The sequence below is a fragment of the Aquarana catesbeiana genome, linkage group LG02 (genome assembly GCF_042186555.1).
Source record: "Aquarana catesbeiana isolate 2022-GZ linkage group LG02, ASM4218655v1, whole genome shotgun sequence".
Taxonomy (NCBI): Eukaryota; Metazoa; Chordata; class Amphibia; order Anura; family Ranidae; genus Aquarana; species Aquarana catesbeiana.
The window spans coordinates 435,216,281-435,238,771 of record NC_133325.1 but is presented as its reverse complement, the minus strand read 5'-3'; the positions used below and the strand labels follow the sequence as shown (position 1 = coordinate 435,238,771).

At 42.0% G+C, this 22,491-nt stretch overlaps 1 protein-coding gene across 1 annotated transcript in view; it reads left to right on the top strand.

Moving 5' to 3' along the window:
• The window catches only part of RSPO1 (R-spondin 1), a 241,882-nt gene that overhangs the window by 205,883 nt on the left and 13,508 nt on the right, over positions 1 to 22,491 (top strand). The window contains exons 3-5 of the mRNA XM_073615523.1: positions 2,459 to 2,650; positions 4,595 to 4,741; positions 14,979 to 15,167. Coding sequence (XP_073471624.1) covers positions 2,459 to 2,650; positions 4,595 to 4,741; positions 14,979 to 15,167 — 528 coding nt within the window. The remainder of the gene's footprint in view (positions 1 to 2,458; positions 2,651 to 4,594; positions 4,742 to 14,978; positions 15,168 to 22,491) is intronic.

The window sequence follows — 22,491 nt, the reverse complement described above, 5'->3', positions numbered from 1 at the left end:
ACGGGACTTCCCTGTGGCATTCCCCGTGACGTCACAGGGAAGTCCCGTCAAGTCACCGTGCGTCAGAGGGGGGCGGGGTCACCGGGTGGCCCCGCCCCCCGTTATATAAGAACCGTCAGACGAGGAGACGCCGTCACACAGCGGGAGACTCCCTCCATGCCAGCATGGATGCGGAGCGGCCCGGAGAAGAAAATGAAGAAGAGAAGAAGAGAAGAAGATGAAGAAGAAGAGGAAGAAGATGATGAGAAGAGCGGGAGCCTCCCCCCATGCCATGGGTGCGGAGCGGCCCGAGGAGAAGAAGATAGAAGATGCCACGGAGGAGATGCTGGACGAGAACGCCGGAGGAAGAACCAGAAGAAGAAGAAGAAGATGAAGGAAGATAGAAGAAAGAAGAAGCATTTAAATAAAGGAATTGCCAAAAACTGTCTCTTGTCATTTTTAACATTTTTGACAGTTTTTTAGTGAAATGGTAGGGGTACCCCCTTACCATTTCACACAGGGGGGGCCGGGATCTGGGGGTTCCCTTGTTAAAGGGGGCTTCCAGATTCCGATAAGCCCCCCGCCCGCAGACCCCCACAACCACCGGCCAGGGTTGTGGGGATAAGGCCCTTGTCCTCATCAACATGGGGACAAGGTGTTTTGAGGGACTACCCCAAAGTACCCTCCCAATATTGAGGGCATGTGGCCTGGTACGGTTCAGGGGGGGTGCTCTCTCGTCCCCCCCTCTTTTCCTGCGGCCTGCCAGGTTGCGTGCTCGGATAAGGGTCTGGTATGGATTTTTGGGGGGACCCCACGCCGTTTTTTTTTTTTTGGTGTGGGGTACCCCTTAAAATCCATACCAGACCTGAAGGGTCTGGTATGGAATTTAGGGGGACCCCCACGTCATTTTTTTTTTTTTTTGGCAGGGGTTCCCCTTAATATCCATACCAGACCTGAAGGGCCTGGTATGGAATTTAGGGGGACCCCCACATCATTTTTTTTTTAATCTTGGTTCGGGGTTCCTCTGTGGGGAATTCCCATGCCGTTTTTATCAATGAACTTCTATGTGTATTGTCGGACCGGCAATGCAATAGCCGCGAGTAGTTTTAAATGGCTTTTTTCCTTTGAAATGTCATTTTGCTGTCAGACTGTTCTAAACACAGGAAACATGCGCCCCTTTACAGGCATACTATAGACACCCCCCAACTACGAAATTTAAAGGGATATTACACTTTTATTGTTTGACTTTAAGCATTATTAAAATCACTGCTCCTGAAAAAAGGGCCGTTTTTAAAACTTTTTTTTGCATTGATCCATGTCCCCTGGGGCAGGACCCAGGTCCCCAAACACTTTTTATGACAATAACTTGCATATAAGCCTTTAAAATTAGCACTTTTGATTATTCATGTTCGTGTCCCATAGACTTTAACGGTATTCGCGTGTTCGAACGAACTTTTTTCCTGTTCGCATGTTCTGGTGCGAACCGAACAGGGGGGTGTTCGGCTCATCCCTAAGGCCCCTTTCACACTGGGGCGGTGGGGGCATCGGCGGTACAAAAGCGCTATTTTTAGCGCTGCTGTACCGTCGTTCTTGCAGCAGTATTCGGCCGCTAGCGGTTCGGTTTTAACCCCCGCTGGCGGCCGAAAAAGGGATAAATCCGCTCATACAGCGCGGCTATAGCCGCAGTATTACCGCGGTATAGCCGCGCTGTCCCATTGATTTCAATGGGCAGGAGCGGTTTAGGAGCGGTGAATACACCGCTCCTTCCCCGCTCCAAAGAAGCGGCTCGCAGGACTTTTTTTACCGTCCTGCGAGTGCACCGCTTCAGTGTGAAAGCCCTCGGGCTTTCACACTGAACAAACAGCGGAGGCTGTTTAGGGGCGGTTTTCAGGCGGTATTTTTGCGCAATACCGCCTGAAAAACGCTCCAGTGTGAAAGGGGCCTAACCAAGACATGTGAGGTGTGTGTTATTATGTGTTACAAAACTAGGGTCTAATTTGGTTTAGAAGCTGGCCTCTGCTATTTGTTGTTAGTAATGTTAGTAAAGTGCACTTTGAGGGAGTTTTGCTAAATACCACCACAGTGTTAATAAAGTGAAAGTGTCACCTGGTCAATTCAAGCTGAACATGTAATGAAATCTCTATTTTTAGATTTTATTTTTACCTTTAGCCTTCCGTATGCTGCCTATACATGTTACGATAAATTAAAATGTTATAAATATGATTGTTTTGAATGTTCCTTGCTGGAAAATGAACACTTCACGCAACACAGACAATAATTATTTAGTGAATGTAATTCGATTTTCCATCAGGATCCACTAGAATGGATCGTTCCTCTTTGATGAAAATATTAATTTATTCTTATTTAAACATTTTTAGATACAATCGATATACCAACAATGCTTTCATTTGCAGTATTTCCTTAAAGTGACAAATTATTTATTATTAAATTAAATTTTCCAAATCTTGTTTATTTACAGGAAGTACAGAGGTGAGCCTAGGCTGTGGAAAAGGTTGTGAAGCATGTTCAGAGGTGAACGGATGTATTAAGTGCTTACCAAGGCTTTTTATACTTTTGGAAAGGAATGATATTCGACAGATTGGAGTCTGCTTGCAGTCCTGTCCCCCAGGATTTTATGGTGATCGTAATCGCGAGATAAACAAGTGTACAAGTAAGTCTATCAACATGTTATATATGTTCTACAAAATTATACTGTATATTAGAGCTGCACGATTAAACATTAAAAAATCGCGATCTCAATTCAACCCCCCTCACGATCTTAATCCAGCATTTCCGTGATTCAGGTAAGTGCAGAGCCGTTCTCTGCTCAGAGAAAAAAAAGGCATCCAGCAAAGTTTATCACAACATTGCTCAGCGCTGAGATAAAAGGAAACATTGTATCATTTGGTTCTTTTAGATCAAAGGGATAAACTTCGGTCTGCAAATGAGGGCAGTTTAACCACTTAAAGACTAAGCCTTTTTCTGACTATTGTTGCTTACAAGTTAAAATTCATATTTTTTGCTAGAAAAGGGCTTAGAACCCCCAAACATTATAGATATATATATATATATATATATATATATATATATATATATATTTTTTTTTTTTTTTAGCAGAGACCCTAGAGAATAAAATGGCGGTCGTTGCAATATTTTATGTTACAATATATTTGTGCAGCGGTTTTACAAAAGCAATTTTTTGTGAAAAAATACACTTCAACTAATTAAAAAAAAACGAAAACAGTAAAGTTAGCCCAATTTTTTTGTATAATGTAAAAGATGATGTTACGTGAGAATCATGAGAGAATCTTGATCTTCATTCTAAGCAAAAAAATTGTGATTCTCATTTTATCCAGAATTGTGCAGCTCTAGTGTATATTAGAGTAATCAGTGCTCTCTGCATGACACCATCTGAACAATCTTACCATTGCAGCATTGAAAGGGGAAAAGTACACTTTTTAGCACCAACATGTTTTAGACAAAATGTACATCTCAAACACACACTGTCATTAGTCTTATTTCAGATAAGTAAAAACTAACACAGCATCAATATACATCTGTAAAACTACAAATAAAATAGCCAAGATAAGATAGCGTCCCTATTTTACCATATTTCCCTTTTGGGCTGTTAAATTCTATACACCAGTGAAAGCATACGATAAGTGTAAAACAAAAAAAAAAATAAAAAAGTTTGTATATGCAGTAAAGTATGCTTGTTATACTCACTGTGGAACTTAAGGGGTTAATCCTGCACATTGTGTAAAAAGGCTGTTTGATCCTCCCCTTCTTCCACTGTTGCCAATTCATCTCCTGATATATCAGAGCCTTGGAGGCACTCAGCACATGCTCAGTTTGGTGTGTATTGCTAGAAAGTTTTTTTTTTTGGGGGGGGGAGAGTGCATGTGATTAGAACAGGGCCAATCAGCACTGGCAAGACAGAGGGCCAGGGGTCCTGCAGCCTCATAGGACAGTCAGAGGAGAATAAAAACCTCCTACAAGCTTTAACCAGACACTGATAGAAGTCATGACTGATATACTGTAGACTGCTGATGAGAAAAGGTATTTAGAAGCTTACATTTACTAAAATAACTGCATTTCCATGTTCTGTGTAATGTGCAAAAGCAGATATAGTGAATGCATGGTCCTAGGTTTAGTAACACTTTAATTCTTGTGCTTCTGCTGCACTGAAATGCAAGAAGTTTTATCAGCCCTGACCCATTATATTCTGTGAACCAAAGAATTCCCCCAATCTTATAGAGATGAGAAGAGGGGGAGGTGTTCTAGAGTACAAGTTTGGAGCATGCAGCCTAGGGTGACCACGTTGCTCCTCCATAGATACAGTACTGTGAGTGAATATTGTCACCCTAGGGCAGAAAGTATGTTCCTGGCAGGATCACCGAGTAAAATGAAGAAGGACTAAAAACAAATGCAGCCACCACATTTAAGGACTGATATACTGGCAATCATTTTAGTTCTTGTTGGGCTTGCATAAACTTACATTTTTTATTGAGAATACTATATAAAGCAATCTCAGTCACATTTTATTCAAATTTATTGCATAGCATACATGACACCTTTTAAAATAGAGGTTTACAATTTGTTTTTTATTCTTTAGAATGTAGAGTGACAAACTGTGAGAACTGTTTCAGCAGGAACTTTTGCACAAAGTGTAATGATGGCTTCTACTTACATAAAGGAGTTTGTTACTCCACTTGTCCAGAGGGATTTATTGCAGCAAATGGTACAATGGAATGCAGCTCCGGTAAGTGTAAACTTTTATAAAATGTGTGAATTGTGCATACAATTAACAAAATCTCATTACCTTAGGATAGGATTTGCTGTATATAAAACATGACTGTCTGAGCTGGGTACACACAGTTTTTCTTTCATTCAATCAGTGGGTTGAACAAAAAAAAAAAAAAAACTCACAGATTCCTGCATCTACACAAGCGATGTGGATGCAGGGCTCTCCCCTGCTGCGCTATTGTATTCTGACAACAAGGACTCCCCCTCCCCCAGTCCATTCAGACTGCACTGATCATTACTGCAGCAATTGGCTGCAGCGACTAATCTAATGCTGGTTTTCCAGCAGGACCGTTCAACAGAAGCTAGTCTAATGATCAGCTTCTGTTGAACCGGAAAGACTACACACAGATCTAAATTTGTCCAGTTCCTGCCAAACCAGATGAATATATATATATATATATATATATATATAGATAGATAGATAGATAGATAGAGATTTATCTATCTATCTATCTATCTATCTATCTATCTATCTATCTATCTATCTATCTATATATATATATATATATATATATATATATATATATAGATATACAGTAGAGATAGATAGATAGATAGATAGATAGATAGATAGATAGATAGATAGATAGATAGATAGATAGATAGATAGATAGATAGATAGATAGATAGATATATGGGTTAAAAGAAAATTTCTTGATTCTCCTATCAACATATTCAGAAATGAATAGGCTTACATCACACCGCTCTGAATTGCAGGTGAATTGCACAGGAATTCGGTGCAGTTTCAGTGAGATTCATATGCAGTTCATATTGTGAACTGAGGCTAAGGATCACCTGGAAATCAGAGTAAGTGCTCTGGAGCCTGGGGAACAGACAAGTCATGTCTGTGAGAGCTGTAAAATTGTATGTGAAGACTGACAAGCATTAGGCTTGCTCAGCCTGAGATGAACCACTTCACAGGCAAGTTCAGGGCATCCCCTAGGTGTGGTACTTGATGGAGTTTTGCATTTTCAATGTTTCAAGAATTTCTAAAACCACTGATCCTTCCAAACTGACTTTTTAAAGATTATTTTTTGCTTTGCTACATGTCCTCCATGTCAGTGTCCAGTCCCCCATGCCTTTTGTTTGACAATCCTCTGCCTATTAGCTCAGAAAAGGGCCAGAACTTACTTTTGAAGTTCAACTCCCATTGATTTCAATGTTCACTGAACCCTGCTCGAACGGAACCCAGGTGTGATTGGCTTGTCACTACTTAACTGATCCCCTTATCTGCTTCATATGCACACACAGGGCTTTTTTTCAGCGGGAACGCGGGGGAACGCAGTTCCGGCACCTCCAGGACTGAATGTATGTAATGGCAAGGGGGGTTGGGGAGTGCTGCAGGGTCTGTTGATACTGGCTGCTGGGGGATCCATTGTTATGGGAGAGGACCTATTTTTGCAGTGGGTCTATTGTTGCTGGGGAGGTCTATTGTTGCTGGGAGGTCAGTTGTTGCTAGGAGGGATCTACTGTTTAGGGAGGGGCCTGTTGTTGCTAGCTGCTGGAGGATCTATTGATGCTGGCTGCAGGGAGATTTGTTGTTGCTGGGGGGGGTATATTTTTGCACGCAGTCTATTGTTGCTGGGGGGATTTTTAATGAGGGGGTCTATTGTTTCTGCCTGCAGGGGATCTATTTTACTGCTTTTCTTGTTATCATTGACAAATTTCATACAAAATACTTAGCACCACAAATGTTACTTAGTTCTGTATTTTCTAAAAGTGGTGGTGCTGGGAGGTGGGTAGGGGGCTGGAATCAAAAGACAGTACTCGGGGGTGGGTAGAGGGCGGAGACAAGGGATGACTCTGAAAGGGGAGTTCCTGCACCTAGTCTCTGAGAAAAAAAGCCCTGTGCACACATATGCATGATTGTGTAATAATCAAATGCAAGAACAGTTCTTTGGTGTGTAGGTACATGTATCTCCTAAAACTGAGATAAGCTGGGTCCCAATATACCTTTGTGGTCATTCCCAATTAAAGCAATAAAAACCGTCACTGGTGTATCATGATACAATGTAAAGCCCTCATCCTAACAAATGTGTTTCTCCAAGATTTACAGCAAGGGTGTTCGACCTTTTGACTTTCCTGGGCCACATTGGAAGAAGAAAAATTGTTTTGGGCTACACATAAAATACACTAACAATAAGAATAGCTAATGAGCAGAAAAAGTCAGGCAGATCACTAGTAAACAATCACTGATATACAGTGGGGACGAAAAGTATTCAGGCCCCCTTTAATTTTTCACTCTTTGTTATATTGCAACCATTTGCTAAAATCATTTAAGTTCATTTTTTTCCTCATTAATGTACACACAGCACCCCATATTGACAGAAAAACACAGAATTGTTGACATTTTTGCAAATTTATTAAAAAAGAAAAACTGAAATACCACATGGTCCTAAGTATTCGGACCCTTTACTGTGACACTCATATATTTAACTCAGGTGCTGTCCATTTCTTCTGATCATCCTTGAGATGGTTCTGCACCTTCATTTGAGTCCAGCTGTGTTTGATTATACTGATTGGACTTGATTAGGAAAGCCACACACCTGTCTATATAAGACCTTACAGCTCACAGTGCATGTCAGAGCAAATGAGAATCATGAGGTCAAAGGAACTGCCTGGAGAGCTCAGAGACAGAATTGTGGCAAGGCACAGATCTGGCCAAGGTTACAAAAAAAATTCTGCTGCACTTAAGGTTCCTAAGAGCACAGTGGAATCCATAATCCTTAAATGGAAGACACTTGGGATGACCAGAACCCTTCCTAGAGCTGGCCGTCCGGCCAAACTGAGCTATCAGGGGAGAAGAGCCTTGGTGAGAGAGGTAAAGAAGAACCCAAAGATCACTGTGGCTGAGCTCCAAAGATGCAGTCGGGAGATGGGAGAAAGTTGTAGACAGTCAACCATCACTGCAGCCCTCCACCAGTTGGGGCTTTATGGCAGAGTGGCCCAACGGAAGCCTCTCCACAGTGCAAGACACATGAAAGCCCGCATGAAGTTTGCTAAAAAACACCTGAAGGACTCCAAGATGGTGAGAAATAAGATTCTCTGATGAGACCAAGATAGAACTTTTTGGCCTTAATTCTAATCGGTATGTGTGGAGAAAACCAGGCACTGCTCATCACCTGTCCAAAACAGTCCCAACAGTGAAGCATGGTGGTGGCAGCATAATGCTGTGGGGATGTTTTTCAGCTGCAGGGACAGGACGACTTGTTGCAATCGAGGGAAAGATGAATGCGGCCAAGTACAGGGATATCCTGGACCAAAACCTTCTCCAGAGTGCTCAGGACCTCAGACTGGGCCAAAGGTTTACCTTCCAACAAGACAATGACCCTAAGCACACAGCTAAAATAACTAAGGAGTGGCTTCACAACAACTCCGTGACTGTTCTTGAATGGCCCAGCCAGAGCCCTGACTTAACCCAATTGAGCATCTCTGGAGAGACCTAAAAATGGCTGTCCACCAACGTTTACCATCCAACCTGACAGAACTGGAGAGGATCTGCAAGGAGGAATGGCAGAGGATCCCCAAATCCAGGTGTGAAAAACTTGTTGCATCTTTCCCAAAAAGACTCATGGCTGTATTAGATCAAAAGGGTGCTTCTACTAAATACTGAGCAAAGGGTCTGAATACTTAGGGCCATGTGATATTTCAGTTTTTCGTTTTTAATAAATCTGCAAAAATGTCAACAATTTTGTGTTTTCTGTCAATATGGGGTGCTGTGTGTACATTAATGAGGAAAAAAATGAACTTAAATGATTTTAGCAAATGGCTGCAACATAACAAAGTAAAAAATTTAAGGGGGTCTGAATACTTTCCGTCCCCACTGTAGATAATGCACCTATCTGAGCAACTTCATTTTTATTTGTCAGATTTTTTATTATAAAAGTAAAAGTGGACAACATAAAACTAGTGCGATATTTGACACTGTTTTTGAGAAACTAAGACATAAATATCTGGTTCAATAGATGTGGTAGAAATTCTCAATGAATTCTCAATGTGCTCATCAGACATTTTGGTTCTAATTTTGCCCTTCATGTGCTTTATCCTTGAAAATAGTTGCTCATAAATATAGGTGCTGCCGAAAACTGATGACGTAACCTTGTCTCTAAAGCTCTTGATGCAAGTTATAAATGAACCTGCCTCTTGAAGAGCGCTACTGTTGTAAAGTAATGCCCACAAGCAGAATTTCCGTCAGAAAAATCTTGGATGGTTTTACCGACAGAATTCCGCTCAAGCTTGGCTTGCATATACACGGTCACACAAAAGTTCCCTGAACCTTCGACCGTCAAGAACGCGGTGACGTACAACACTGCGACGAGCCGAGAAAATGAGGTTCAATGCTTCCGAGCATGCGTCGAATTGTTTCTGAGCATGCGGTTTTTTTTGCGCGTCAGAATTGCATACAGACGAACAGAATTTCCGATAGGAACTTTTTCCGATGGAAAAATGGAGAAGCTGCTCTCAATGTTTTTCTGGCTGAAATTCCTCCAGCAAAAGTCCGATGGAGCAAACACACGGTTGGAATTTCCGACCAAAAGCTCACATCGGACTTTTGCTGGCGGAATTTCCGCTCGTGTGTACGGGGCATTAGGCCTCTGAGCAGACCTGTCTGTGGTGGCAGTGTTTGTTGCAGATGCTTATTCTAAAATCATAATTGGTATTGCTAAATTGATGGAAGCTCTGACGCTTCACAAACGTCAGTGGTTTCAGTTAAAGGGTTAGTTGTTTGATTAGCCCAGTGACAATGGCACCTAGATCGTGGTCCCACAACCTAGAAAATCTTTGTGTTGGGCTCAGCTGAGAGTGGCATTGTTACGTAAGTGACAGCGTGGTATGAGTTAGTGAGGAGGGCAGGGATCTGACACCCACGTTTGTCACATATTGGTGACCTCCCTGTCCTCCTCGTTAACTTGCGACGAAGGACCAGCTAACCTCATACCGTGCTGTCACTTCCGTAACAATGCCACTCTCAGCCACGCCCAGCACAAAGATTTTCCAGCTTGCGGGACCACAATCTAGGTGCCAGCACCCTCAGAGCGATTGTCACTGGGCTAATTAAGCAATTAACCCTTTCACTACCACCACCGACCTTTGATTAGGAAGGGTCAGGACTTCCATCAATTTGGCAATACTAATTATGATTTTAGAATAAGTGTCTACAACACACACTGCCACGACAGACAGGTCTGCTCAGTGGCCTTACTCTACAACAGTAGCGTTTTTCAAGAGGCAGGTTCATTTACAGCTTGCATTAAGAGCTTTAGAGACAAGGTTAACACTTTTCAAAACAAGGGTTTATTAATGAAAAGGTCAAAATTGATGCAAATAAAATATTTACAGAAAAAAGATGTTTTAAAGAAATAAAGACAGGCAGGGATTGCATTGACAGCTATAATTTTGGATAAAGTATTCATACTGGATTAAGTATTACAATTTGGCTCAGCACTTCAGCGAATGCACAAAGTGAAAATCTAGCAGTAACAGACTACTGCAACACACCAAACAGACTGCAGGTGTCCTGATTCCCCATAGAACATCTCTCATCCAGTCTGCTTCTCAATCTCACCACTCTGTATCATGCACTCCCTACTTTTCCTTCTCACAGTTGCATCCTTTCTCCTTAAACTTTCTCTCCTTCACCCCTCTTCTCCACCCCACAGCTTATATATATCACCTTCACTCCTGTCTTCACCGTATTACTGCACTCATCGGCTCCTGCTAATTTTGAACCCACATACCAATAAAACCTCCAGGGCACTGAGAAGTGTCCCCCCACATAAGTCACACTCCCATATCACCTCTCTCATCCTTCTGCTTCTCCTAATGTCTGGAGATATTTCTCCAAATCCTGGACCGCCATCATTTACCCTTAGCCAACATACCCAGCACCCCCTATCCTCTGCCAGCAGCCGCAATCTACACAATCTCATTTCTATTCCTCTTCTGCCTAGAACCAGCCTCCCCTTTTCCTGTACCCTTTGGAATGCCAGCTTGGTTTGCAACAAACTTACCACCGTCCACAACCATCACAAACTCCCTCAACCTACTTGCAATTACAGAGACATGACTTCAAGAATCTGACTTTCCCTCTTCTGCTGCCCTCTCCCATTCTGGCCTCCTGTGGACTCACTCTCCGAGGGCTAGTGGATGGAAAGGAGGTGGTGTTGGAATCCTCCTATCCCCTTAAAGCACTTTTCAGGTTCTTCACCCACCCCTCTCTGTCCCTGTCCTCATTTGAAGCTCACTGCATTTGTCTATTTTCTCCAGTTTCGTTGAAAATTGCTGTGAGAATTGCTGTGATATATCGGCCTCCTGGACCGGTATCAAGCTTCCTTGATGACTTCTCTGCCTGGCTACCCTACTTTCTCTCTTCTGAAATCCCAACAATCATTCTTGGTGACTTCAACATCCCTGTTAATCTTAACACTCCCACTACTTCTAAATTTCTGAACCTAACCTCTTCTTTTGACCTGGAACAATGGGCAAACACTTCTACTCACTATGTTGGCAACTGCCTTGACCTCATATTCTCCTACCTATGCACGCCATGCAACCTCTCCAACATTCTTTTTCCTCTCTTTGATCACCACCTAATTAGTTTCACTCTCTTCTTGTCTTCCTCCTCCTTGCCAACTACCAAACAATTACCCCTAGAAACCTTTGCCATCTTAACGCTTCTCTTCTTTTTTCTGCTACAGCTTGTCTCTATGCCAAAATCTCAGCTTTGTCCTGTCCCAACCTGGCCACTTCTATCTACAACAGTTCACTGTCATCCACCATGGATACCTTGGCCCCCTTCACTATGCACAGAATCAGGCCCCCGACTGGCTACAACCCTGGCAGACAGACATTACCAAAAGCCTCAAAAAACAGAGACATGCTCTTGAGCATCTGTGGCATATGACAAAGTCACAGCATGATTTCAGCCAATATAAATCTGTCCTCGAAAAATACCATTCCTGTCTCCACGCTGCCAAACAGACTTTCTTTATCACTCTCATTAACACCCTCTCATGCAGCTCAAATCAACTCTTTTCTACCATTTAATGCTCTACTTCGTCTGCCATTACCACCACCCATTAACTTACTCAATGCCCAGGAGATTGCTAATCACTTCAAAAATAAGATTGAGACAATTCGTCTCGAGATCTCCTCCATGCTACAGATATCTCCCTCACGTTACACTCATTGTCCTCCTGTACAATCAAAACTCTTGCTTAACCCAACTACTACAGAGGAAGTCAATAAACTTTTTTCTAACGCCCACCTAACCTCTTGCCCGCTGAATCCCATTCCTTCTCAAAGACTATGGTCACCCTCTGATTCTATCCTACACTCTTTAACTCATATCTTCAACCTCTTCCTCTCCACTGGCATCTTCCCCAAACTTCTGAAACATGCACTAGTCACTCCCATACCAAAAAAGGCCTCATTGGACCCCACCAATCTTAACAAATTAAGACTCATCTCCTTACTCCCTTTTGCCTCCAAACTCCTTGAACGTTTAATCTACAATCAACTGAGCGACCATCTCATTAAGAATAACCTTCTTGATCCCCTTCAGTCTGGATTTCGTCCACAGCACTCCATAGAAACTGCTCTCCTAAAACTCACAGACTTGCTAACAGCTAAAACCAACGGTCATTATTCCGTACTCTTACTCTTGGACCTCTCCGCTGCTTTTGATACAGTTGATCACCCCTCCTCAAAAAAAACTAAATTTGCTTGGTATCCATGGCTGTGCTCTCCGTTGGTTCGAATCTTACCTATCTCACTGCACCTTCAGTGTCACTTACAACTCTACTTTCTCCTTTCTAACACCTCTTACCGTTGGGGTCCCTCAAGGTGCTGTCCTTGGACCTCTACTATTTTCGATCTACACATCCTCCCTGGGTCAGCCGATAGCCTCCCATGGCTTCCACTACCATTTATATGACACCCAAATCTATCTGTCTACCCCTCAGCTTACCCCATCAGTCTCCTCACACATCACTGATTTACTAACAGACATATCAGCCTGGATGTCACACCACTTCCTCAAACTGAATCTATTTAAAACCGAGCTCATAATATTTCCTCCCCCATGTGCCCCTCCCCCTGACTTCTCTGTCAAGATCAATGGTACAGCTATCAGTACGTCCCCACATGTCAGGGTGCCAGGGGTAACCCTAGACTCTGAGCTGTCCTTTCAGGTCCACATCCAATCTCTGTCCAAATCATGCCACCTTAGCCTCCGCAAAATCTCTAGAATATGCCCCTATTTAACCAATGACACCAGCAAGCTTCTAACAATAATTTACAAAGCTGTCCACAACTCTGCCCCAGCTACATCACTAACCTAGTCCCAAAATACCAACCAAGCCACTTTCTTTGGTCCTCCCAAGACCTCCTGCTCTCTAGTTCCCTTGTCACCTCCTCCCATGCTTGCCTACAGGATTTCTCTAGAGCTTCTCCCATCTTTTGGAACTCCCTACCCCAATCTCTCCGACTGTCCCCTAATCTATCCATCTTTGGACGATCCCTGAAAACTCTTCTCTTTAAAGAAGCGTATCCTGCTTCTAACTAAAACACCGTTTTACTTTCTCCATCAGCTCATCCCCCACAGCTACTACCTTTTGTATCAATTGGCCCTCCCTCCATATTGTAAGCTCTAGCGAACAGGGCCCTCTGATTCCTCTTGTACCAAATTGTAATGTAACTGTAATGTCTGCCTTCATTTTGTTAAGCGCTGTGCAAACTGTTGGCGCTATATAAATCCTGTATAATAATAATAATAATAATAATAATAACGACGTGAATAAGGTGTGATTGTGATAGATAAAACTTATAAAAGTCCAGTACAGAGACACTGTCAATTTTTTTTTATCTGGCTGCATGTGTCCTCTAAGTGTAAATGCATTTTTACAAAAGATTCCAAAAAATAAATGAAAATTTTTTAGTAAGTTTAGGATTTTGTGTTGGGCCGTATTGATAGCTGTCTTGGGCCGCATGTGGCCCTTGGGCTGCAGGTTGGACACCCCTGATTTACAGTGTTTCTCTCACTTCTGACTGAGCAGTTTGAGAGCTGTCAGACTGCAGCAAACAATCGTGTAAGTTAGGAAAATAACGTTTAAAAGGGAAACTCATTAGCTCTGAGTACCTGACAGAACAAGAGTGAGTATCCATTTCAAACTGAACAGAAAATATGTGCCCATGACAAACAACTTGGCTTTGCTGTGCAGTATTGTGTAGCTTCATTCCATTTTAACTCCTACATGGCCTGAGATAACAGGGTTCAAAGGCCAGTATTCCTGTAATTAACCCTGTAATTGTACAGTGGGTTACGTTCCTTTAGTGAATGTGTGGTTTCTGAATCCCTGATCTTGTTTCAGAGATGTATAATTTATTTTCTGGATTGAAAATTTAAAAAAAGTATTTAGATTATTAAAAAGAATAAACTGATAATTATAAAGGTGCCCCATATCAGACAGAGAAGGTTCACACATTTTTATGGTGGTGGTGTATAATGCAGGGTTTGTAGATATGCCCTTCTGAAATATAATTGAAATGGAAAAAATGTTTAGCAACTTCCCTTATTGTTTTGTTATGGTACAGGGGCATTCTTTGATAGTCATATTGGAGCTGATTAAAATCTAAAATTGCTGCTTGCAGACAGCTTTTACACCAAGAAAACAGTTATCAGCCACGATTAGCATCTACTGCCTGGACTAAACTTCTTCCCTAGATGTCACAAGCATGTAAATCCTGGAGCTAGATGCTCTGCTCTGTGTAAACAAATGTCTTACACTATAAGAGCCCTGCTGCAACCTTTAACCTTGCCAAGTGATGACTGGGGGAAAGGAGGCTGTGGATATGCTTCCTTCTGTCTGCTGTAGTATGATAATTTTACTGTAGAATTCTGCATGTCAACCAAGGCAAGATCGCTTTACTGAAGTTGAAGGACTGTTCTTATGGCTACAAGTTTTTTGAAGCATTATACTGTTAAACTCTATATTTTCACATTTCAGGAGTTTATCCATGCAGACTTGTGACATTACTGATAGGACCACTTTAAGTTCCATGTTAACCTTAGGCCCTGACATACTGTTTTGTTGATTTGATCTCAATACAAAGAAAAATGGCAGCTTAAAAATGTAGCAAACGTTTCTGTGTACGTTTTTATGAGGTTTGAGGTTTCCTCTGTTGTATTTCAGAACAATGTGAAATGAGCGAGTGGGGATCTTGGAGTCATTGCTCTCGTCCAGCAAAACAGTGCTGGAAAAAAAAAGGAACACAAGTGAGAAGTCGGAAAGTTCTAAAAGCACCACTGGGGGAAGCATCCCTTTGCCCTGTCAATAAAGAAAGGAGGAAATGCACAGTGCTCCAAACCCCCTGTCCAAAAGGTTTGTATGCGATCTTACTAAAAACCAAAGTGCACAATAGTTCTCCTTTATAGGTCTTCTAGTTGCTTTTTCCTGAATTTTTTTCTAGGTGACACATGGTTAAAATGGAGCTCGGAGGTGTAATTGCAAAGAGACGCTGGTCACAAACTGTGTAATACCCACAGGCAGTTCAATCTGTTTAGCACAGTTTGAAAGCTGCACAATGCATAGTAGACAAGTCTCTGATCCAGAATCCTATGCTGATCAATCAAATTTTCCAGGATGCTTGAAAACCACTGGTCACAGATAATATACCATTAATATTTCCTATCAAAAAGCACATAGGCAGAAAATCAAACACTGCATAAACTGCAAGCAACAGTTATCATAATGGAAGGAAAGATTTTCTAATGTCCAGAGACATAAAGGAGTGTGGTGGTCAAATAACAGAACAAAAATTTGGAAGACCCTTCAAGGTGTTTTCAAACTTTAGTTTTGTGTAGGGTGTTGAAGGGCTGGAACCCTTGTCAGATTTTTATTGCTGTCTGTGTCTCCATTAGAAAGATTTGGTGTCTGTATTAGTCCTGGTGACCACGGTCACTGGGACTGAAAGTGAGAGAAAATACAAAATTGGGAGTTGTCACCAAAAAAAGAAAGATACATTTTCCAATCGGGCAATTGTTTCAGTGACAATTGTCTAAAAGAGCATTTGTCTCACTTTGGAGAGATTTCTTCATACTCCTGTTGTGTCTACAGGACAGGAAGTAAAGAGGAATCTCCTCAGTTGGGCATGGATGGCAAAAAAACCCATCAAAGGTTTTAACTATTCCCTATTCTATCTAAAAAAAATAATGTTTTGACTTTGTATATACAATACCCTAATGAAAAGCACTTTCAAAGTAACTCTTTCCTCCTTGAAATGTTCTGCTACAGGTTATCAACTATCTGTTCTGTTATTTTGCCCAATTTCGCCCATTCCTGCCCAGGACAATTTTCAGCTTTCAGTGCTGTCGTACTTTGAATGACAATTGCGCGGTCATGCAACACTGCACCCAAACTAAATTTTTATCAATTTTTTCCCACATATAGAGCTTTCTTTTGGTGGTATTTGTTTACCTCTTGGGTTTTTATTTTTTGCTAAACAAACTATAAATGACAGAAATTTTTGAAAAAATAAAGTTTTTCTTTGTTTCGGTTATAAAATTTTGTTTTCTCCTTCACTGACGGGCACTGATGAGGTGGCACTGATGGGCACTGATGAGTTGGCACTGATAAGGCAGCACTGATGGGCACTGATGAGTTGGCACTGATAAGGTGGCACTGATGAGGAGGCACTGATAGGTGGCATTGATATGCAGCACTGATGGGCACCAATAGGCAGCACTGATATGCAACACTGATGGGCACTGATAGGCGGCACTGTTGGGCACTGATAGGTGACACTGATGGGCACTGATAGGTGGCACTGATGGGCACTGACAGGCGGCTGTGATGGGCACTGACAGGCAGCTGTGATGGGCATTGACAGGCAACACTGATTGGCACTGATAGGCTGTACTGATTGGCATTGACAGGTGACACTGATGGGCAGCACTGGTGATGAGGTACTGATGAGGTACTGACAGGTGTTACTGCTGGGCACTGATTGGCACTGTGATGGGCACTGATTAGCAGATTAGCACTGTGGTGGGCACTGATTGGCACTTTCTTTGGCACTGACAGTTGTTATTGATGGGGCACTGATTGGCAGCTGATGGGCACTGATTGGAAGCTGATGGGCACATCTGATGGGAAATGTGCTGATAATCAATGTGCTGATCGTCAGCACAGACCCCCCCTCTGACAGGGAGAGCCCCCGATCAGCTCTCCCTGTCAGCGCAAACCAAGGAATGCCATTTACCGGCACTTCCTGGTTCACGTAATGATCAGCTGTGGTCACAGCTGATCACGTGGTAAGGAGCCTCCGTCAGAGACTCCATACCACAATCGGAGATGCAGTGTGTCAGACTGACACACAACACCTCCGATGGCCGCGCTGTGCGCCGACATGTTATCCTGCTGGATGTCATATGACAGTCATTCTGCTATAGGCCAGGCAGGAAGTGGTTAAAAGGCTCATTGATATTCAGAGCTGGTGACTGAGGAGACCAGCCTTAAAGACTCATTGAGGTTTAGAGGCCATCAGAGAGGCCATCACCAGCATCCAGCTGTTAACGACACCATTTCTGAATTACATGGAAATCTGGAAGCAAATCTAGGAAGCAAAAAGGCTACCAGTGTTGATCTTCCTCCTTAAAAAATATTAGATCCCTGTATATCACTGTAGCATTAGTGACTACCCTTAAAACTGTCCACCCACCTCTCTTAAAGAGCTTTAACTGTTACTGCATAAATTACGTAATATGCATTTAGAAAAAACAGATCGCAGCACATAAACCATCCCACACTCTGGCTCTTGTTCACTTGATTATGCAACATTTATACATCAGCAGCCTGGAAGTATAAAACAGAGGTAGACTGAATAGTAATACATCTTGTTGTCAATTTTTTGCCACATCTTTAAAATTCTAAGGCAGGGTCCCCAATCTCCATTGGTTGATTATTTGATGGAATTTTGGGGGAAATTTGAGGAGTAACTCATAGTTACATAGTATAGTTACATAGTAGGGGAGATTGAAAAAAGGCACAAGTCTATCAAGCCCAACCTATATGTGTGATTTTATGTCACCATTACATTGTATATCCCTGTATGTTGTGGTCGATCAGGTGCTTATCTAATAGTTTTTTGAAATTATCGATGATCCCTACTGAAACCACTGCCTTTGGAAGGAAATTCCACATCCTACCCACTCTTACAGTAAAGAAACCTCTACGCAGTTTAAGGTTTAACTGCTTTTCTTCTAATTTTAGTGAATGGCCGTGTGTCTTATTAGATTCCCTTACGCGGAAAAGTTTTATTCCTATTGTGGGGTCACCAGTACAGTATTTGTACATTGAAATCATATCCCCTCTCAAGCAGTAATGTTCTCTCCACATAAACCTAAAGATACTCTACCACTTAAAAAAGGTTGCTAACAGTTAAAGCACCTGGTGGTGCCTATGCATATATGAGGAGGCTTGTTGTTTCCCACAGACATCCTAATCCAATCACCATGGAATGTGTAGTTGCTGATTGTTCAAGAACAGTTTGGGAAGGGTAAAAGTTGTGGAATAATATGTTGAAAGGCTTGTTTAGTAGCTGAATAACTCTGTCCAAGTGTATTTCTTGTCCACTGCCAAACTACCTTCTTCCAACTTTACACCACTAGGGAGGAGGGCTCTTACATCGCTCAGTAATTATGGAAAGTGTAGTTGTTGATTGTCCATGAACAGCTTGGGAAGTGTAAAAGTTGTGGAACAACATGTTCATAGGCTTGCTCAGTAGCTGATTAACTCTGTCTGAAAGTCTCTTCTGTCCAGTGCCAAACTATCTCCTTCCAACTTCACCCCACTAAGGAGAAGCACTCTTACATCTCTTAGTAACAATCCAAACTTTACCATTCTGCCATCAGACTAGGAGAGATGCACCATGGTCTTGAATACATATGATAACCATTTTAAAGTGAACACGCTTCTCAGTGATGCCATAACTTATGGGCCACTTAAGAGGGCCCCATCAGCTGTTATAGGAAAAAGGTGATAGATGGTTTAAAACAGCTAGAAAAGGTAAAAGTTATTGATTGCACCTAGATGGGGCTTTCCCTGGATCTCTATCCTGGGGAAGCCCCATCATGATTGTACAGACTCCCTAAGATGCACAAGAAAGATGCCCTTCTAAGAACAATTGTAAGCAGCATCAACTCTGTGACATATAACATTGTGACAGGTATCTGGCCACCATCCCATCATTCTTAGTTTCCATCAAAGTAAACCATATTCAGAATTCTAAAGAATTTGTAGACATTTGGATTGAAGTTAGAACCAACAGAGGCAAGGGTGTCCTAAGATCTCACATCCCATTTTCACTTGTATACAAACTGCAAAGTATATTCAGTCTGTAATGAAGCATCTGAAAAAAGATAAGACTTTTGACAAACCGAACTCAAATGAGACCAAGTATGTTCCTAGCTGGATCTCTGTCTCAACACCACTATCATGTTACACATGCATTGTCTCTTTGTTTGCCTTTAAATTATTTTGTCCATTCATTGCTCACTCTGTAACTAGGAGATGCTCTGTATAGCTAGTCACGCCCTTCTTTTCTGTGTGGCTTTAATTTCTGTTCTGAGCACATGTAATTGCTGGAGCTAGACATACTATGATTTTTTTAACCTACCTGATGTTCATCTGTAAAGATCTCTATGAGTTTTTGATTAAAGCTTCCAACGAGATGCAAGATGTTATTTGGATCAAGTCACTGTCTGCTAATTCTACCGAGACTGTAAGTTACAACTATCTTGCCACAACTGGATCAGTTATATAGATCACACTTGCAGTGCTTGAACTGGAGATACAGAACAACCATTTATTACTAGTGCATAGATAACTTCTACAGATAGAAATATGGCTGTATTGTGGGACCACCTATATCTCCCATTGTATTTTACTGATACATGGTAGAGGTGGAGAAGACAGCCTTGAACCTTTCAGAGAAATAACACAAAGTCATTGGTTCAGGTAGGTGGATAAAACATGGGTCAAGATAAGAACATTGTAAATAAAAGCTTGTAGAGGACATGCAGGGGTTGATCTACAAAAGGCAAATGGGCTGAATGTGGTGAAGTTAATCAACCCCATAAATTCAATGGACAAAAATATCAAGTTTACACTGAAAAAGGCACAGGTGCCCTCTTTGGACTGTGTGTTACATGTCAAAAAGGGGGGTGACTTGGACACTAAGGTCAACAGGAAACCTACCCACACGGATCTGTATCTGCTTTTTGACTCCCACCACCAACTGGAACACAAACTGGGAAATATTAGTATTTTACAACATTGGACTGAGATGGTAACAACAAACACAAAGTCTAAAGACAAAGAATGCAGACATCTCAGGAGTGCTTTGAAAGTTTGTTGCAATGCAGACTGGGTGGCCGCAAATAGCTCACACAGCTAATCACGGCCACGCGCATGAAATTACTCCTACAGCAATCACATGTGAGCAATCGGTCCTGGACACAGGCAGTTGATAGCCAGGGCCAATAATTTGCATGTGATTGCTGCATAAGCGATTACATGCAAGTGACTGTGATTAACTGCAACAGTCAGCAGCCTCCTATTGCTTTCTATAGAGCTGTCTCCCGCAGCTAATTGTGGGAACCTCTGCTGAGTTTCTTAAATCTAATCAGAGTGCAGCCCAGCTTGCATGCTGTGCACTTTGGAGTAAAGAAGTCCAGATGGCTGCACTCCAAAGATCCACTTTATTGCCAATTAAATGACCAAAATGACAGGTAGTACACACTTACTGAAGGGGAAAAACAGGTAGATGTGTTTCATGCTACTAGTCAGGGCTTACTCATTACCATATGAGGGGTAATGAGTAAGCGCTGACAGCAGCGTGAAATGCATCTACCTGTTTGTCCCCATGCTGTGAGTGTGTACCCCCTGTCATTTTGGTTGTTTAATCCGCAATAAAGTTGATGTTTGGAGTGCAGCATGTTGGACTTCTTTACTTCCTGGAAATACAAACCTTATGTTGCCAAACCATGTGGCCTGGGTGTGATCTTTGCCACTGACTTATCAATTAAGCAACAGGTATCAGCTGCTATCAAGCCCTCATTTCACTTCCTCAGGAATATTAGAAGTATCAAACATCTGATAACTACAGAGAATATGCCAAGTTAAAGCATGCTTTTGCAATATCCAGAGTGGGTTACTGCAACACCCTCTACTATGGTATCCTTGAGAAAGAACTACATTGTTTGCAGCTGGTACAAAATGCAGCAGTTCAGCTATTTACTCACCAACCCTGTCACTGCCACATCACCCTAATTCTTCACTCCCTGCACTGTCTTACAATTAAGTAAAAAATATCCTTAAAAATCAGCCTACTTATGACAAAACTCACCTCAAAATCTTTTACATCTCGTACATTCTGTCATGCAGCACTCACAATATGGAACTCATTGACATCCATTGTCTAGGAAGCACCCCATCTGTATGTTTTCAAAATCAGACTCAAGATAGATCCATTCACCCAGGCTTATAGCAACACCTTACTTATCCTTCTTTTTTTTTATCAGCCCCTAGGGAGAAAAGTGCTATAGAAATATGATGTAGCCGGGAGCTGACTACGGTTATCTGACCTCTGCAGACTGTCTATTATTATAGATATAGCCTTGTTTCTATATCCCCCTAGTGCTGGATTTCAATCATTAACATAATTTCCTGAAGCACAAAAAAGGCATTGTGGGAGATGTAGTTCCTTAGTAGGCTTTGATGAGATCGCAGAATTGACTGTGCACCGCATCTCCCTGAAGACTGTCTGCTCTCAAGGGGGGATTGTGGGAGAGACTATATAGGATCTGGAGATCAGGCCCATGCTCACTTGCTTCCTGTATCTGTTTGTGTGAGCACCACGTCGCCGCTGTGTCAGAGGATTGCGGCCTAGCATGCAATCCACAGCCACAGCTCCAGTCCCTGCGAGCTCAGCTGACGGCTGCTGGGAGAGAGACGTACTGCAGCAGCGTTGGACAACGGGAACCAGATCTCTGAATCCACAGATGAATCCCTGCTTCGACCTACCTGCTCGTGGAAAAATCATTTGTTGGTCCCATCGGGAGGCTTTGAGGTCTATCAGGATTGGTGAGTGAGCTTATGCTCACAGATCCCATTGTTCTGCCAAGTATTACACTTTGAACACAGGACACCTATCACATTCTCTTGGATTATAAATATAATCACTATCATCTAGGATTCATCATCTTATATTGATCATCATCTCTTTGCTGCAGCCAGGAATTTCTATTTTATGAGCTCCAACGTTGCCGGTGAAGACAGTGCAAGGCCTTGCTGTTAGGACAGTGTTGTTAGTATTCTAAAAGGGGACACTCAACTGATCATTATAGTATACTATCTCTCATTAGGATCAAGGTATTATAAGTCAGTCTGGAGTTTCCTTTAAAGTGAACACTTTCCTTATATCCATTGATAGCTACTCTATAATATCCTATGTGATTGTGTACATTGTTGCATTCATGTGTCATTACTAATTACTATTGTCACTAGAGTTATTTCAACCTAGTCTTGGTTCAACTCAGGATTTGGCTGAACAATTCTAGTTTACACCTCTCATTTCAAAGAAGTAAAGTCAGAGAGAGAGTTGAAACTGCTTGCTTTGTGTCTGCGTGTCATTTAAAGGCGTACA